Here is a 2,274-nt window from a genome sequence, read left to right on the forward strand (position 1 = left end):
AAAATCAAATCTAGAACGCTTTATATAAAAATCAAGTAAATTACATTTGATAAACTTTACACAAACCACAGAAAGCATCCACTGTGATAAATACGTAAAGTTCTTTTATAGGAATCAAAGGATTTCTGTATTTTATCCACTCTGCTGGATTGTAAATGTCCTAAAGATGGTGATTGAGCTGCATTTTGTGAGCTGCTCTTGTGCATCTAACAAGAAATGTGTGGAATGGGGTTTTAGATAGAGATAACTAAAAATATCTAGAAATGATCTCTTTTTTTATCTTGCAACTTCTTTTAATTTTTTTAAAATTCACAGAGACATGCACTCAATGTTTTGTTTTGTTTTTCTCCTTGTTAAGCAGAGAAAATAAATAATTAAACCAACAATTTTCAAGAAAAATGTCATTATTCCAATATATGCTTATCCAACACTACTATCTATACACACAATGGTCTAAGTACAAGCCTTTTCTTGCTACAGTCTGGTACAATGTGAGAAGTTAAATAGTCTCAGAATCTTTTTATAAAGTTGAAATCTCTGCTCCTAATCTATTATCTTGCATTGTCTTTATTCTCTAGTGAAAGGAGTATTTTCCTTGTCCTTTCGAGTGGAATCAGATATTGCTCCAACTGCTCAATTGCTTGTCTACACTATTTTACCTAATGGCGAAGTTGTTGCAGATGTCCAGAAACTTGAGATTGAAAAGTGTTTTGCCAACAAGGTGGGTGTTTTGTTTTAGCCAAGTCCTTTCACTCTTTTTATCTATAAAGTGGAGAAAATCAGGAAATTTTGTACAATAAAAGATTGCCATACAGTTCTCCTAAAACTCTTCTCTTAAATACACACCTCTACTTAAAAGTAAGGCAAAACACACCATACCTTAAGGGGTCTAGTGAAGTAGTCCAAAGCAGGTTGTTATGAACATACAGTTTAAAAGTCTCTTGTTTTGTCTTATAATTTGTGTGGATCCCCAAATCTACTTTATTCTAAAACTTCAATAATTTAAACAAAAATGTTCTGTTTTCCAAAATTCTAATGGAAAATGATACTTCAATAGATCCATCAATTTTAGCACTGGTGATTGGAATAAAAAGTTTGGAAACAAACAGAAAGGGTCAGTAGTTGGAAAATATGGCCTTGGTGATAGAAAAGTTGCTGGAGATTACACAATAGAAGTTTGCAAGACCAATGATTTATTTATTGCAAATACCTTCATTAAACAACATAAAGGGTGAATGTACACATGGACTTCAACAGATGAAATTGCACATGAACCAAATTGACTGCATCTGTGGAAACAGATGGTGAAAAAATTCCATATCATTAGCCAAAGTAAGGCCAGAGGCAGACTGTGGAACAGACCATCAATTACTTATATGCAAGTTCTGGTTGAAGCTGAAGAAAATTAAAACAAGTCCATGAGAGCCAACGTATGACCTTGAGCATACCTCCTGAATTTAGAGATCATCTCAAAAACAGATCTGATGCATTAGACACTAATGACTGAAGACCCGAAGAGTTGAGGGATGACATCAAGAATATCATACAGGAAGAAAGCAAAAGGTCATTAAGAAGACAAGAAAGACAGAAAAGACCAAAATAGATGTCTGAAGAGACTGAAACTTGATCTTCAGCGTAGAGATACTATAGCAAATGAAAGAAATGAGGAGGTAAAAATGCTGAACACAAAATCCCAAAGGGCAGCTTGAGAAGACAAAGTCAAATATTATAATGAAACGTACAAAGACCTAAAGTTAGAAAACCAAAAGGGAAGAACATGCTCAGCATGTCTCAAGCTGAAAGAACAGAAGGAAAACTTCAAAACTTGACTTGAAATATTGAAGGAATCTATGCTGTGGTGCTGTTGTGAGCAGAAGGATAAGCACTGGACTGCTAACCACAAGGCAGGTAGTTCAAACTCACAAGCTGCTACTCAGAAACCTAGACAGGGTCGCTATGACTCGGAACCAACTCAACGGCACTTAACAACAATGGTTTGATGCTATCGAATAAGAATGGACTACAAGGTAGGTTTAAACCTCATGATCAGCAGTGCAAACTCACCAGCCGCTCCTCTGAACCCTATACAGTATTGGTATGAGTCGGAACCAAATCAACACTTAATAACAACCACAATATGGGCAAAATGTTGAATGATGTAGAAAGTATCAAAAAAAAGATGTAAGGAATATACAGAGTCACTGTACCAAAAAGAAATGGTCAATGTTCAACCATTTCAAGAGGATGCATATGATCAAGAGCCAAAGGTAATGA

General features: G+C 35.2%; 1 protein-coding gene across 1 annotated transcript in view; it reads left to right on the forward strand.

The window, feature by feature from the left end:
• The window catches only part of LOC102829298 (alpha-2-macroglobulin-like), a 90,187-nt gene that overhangs the window by 53,318 nt on the left and 34,595 nt on the right, over window positions 1-2,274 (forward strand). Inside the window, exon 14 of the mRNA XM_006875485.1 lies at window positions 579-721. Coding sequence (XP_006875547.1) covers window positions 579-721 — 143 coding nt within the window. The remainder of the gene's footprint in view (window positions 1-578; window positions 722-2,274) is intronic.

This window comes from Chrysochloris asiatica, unplaced genomic scaffold (genome assembly GCF_000296735.1).
Source record: "Chrysochloris asiatica unplaced genomic scaffold, ChrAsi1.0 scaffold00328, whole genome shotgun sequence".
Taxonomy (NCBI): domain Eukaryota; kingdom Metazoa; phylum Chordata; class Mammalia; order Afrosoricida; family Chrysochloridae; genus Chrysochloris; species Chrysochloris asiatica.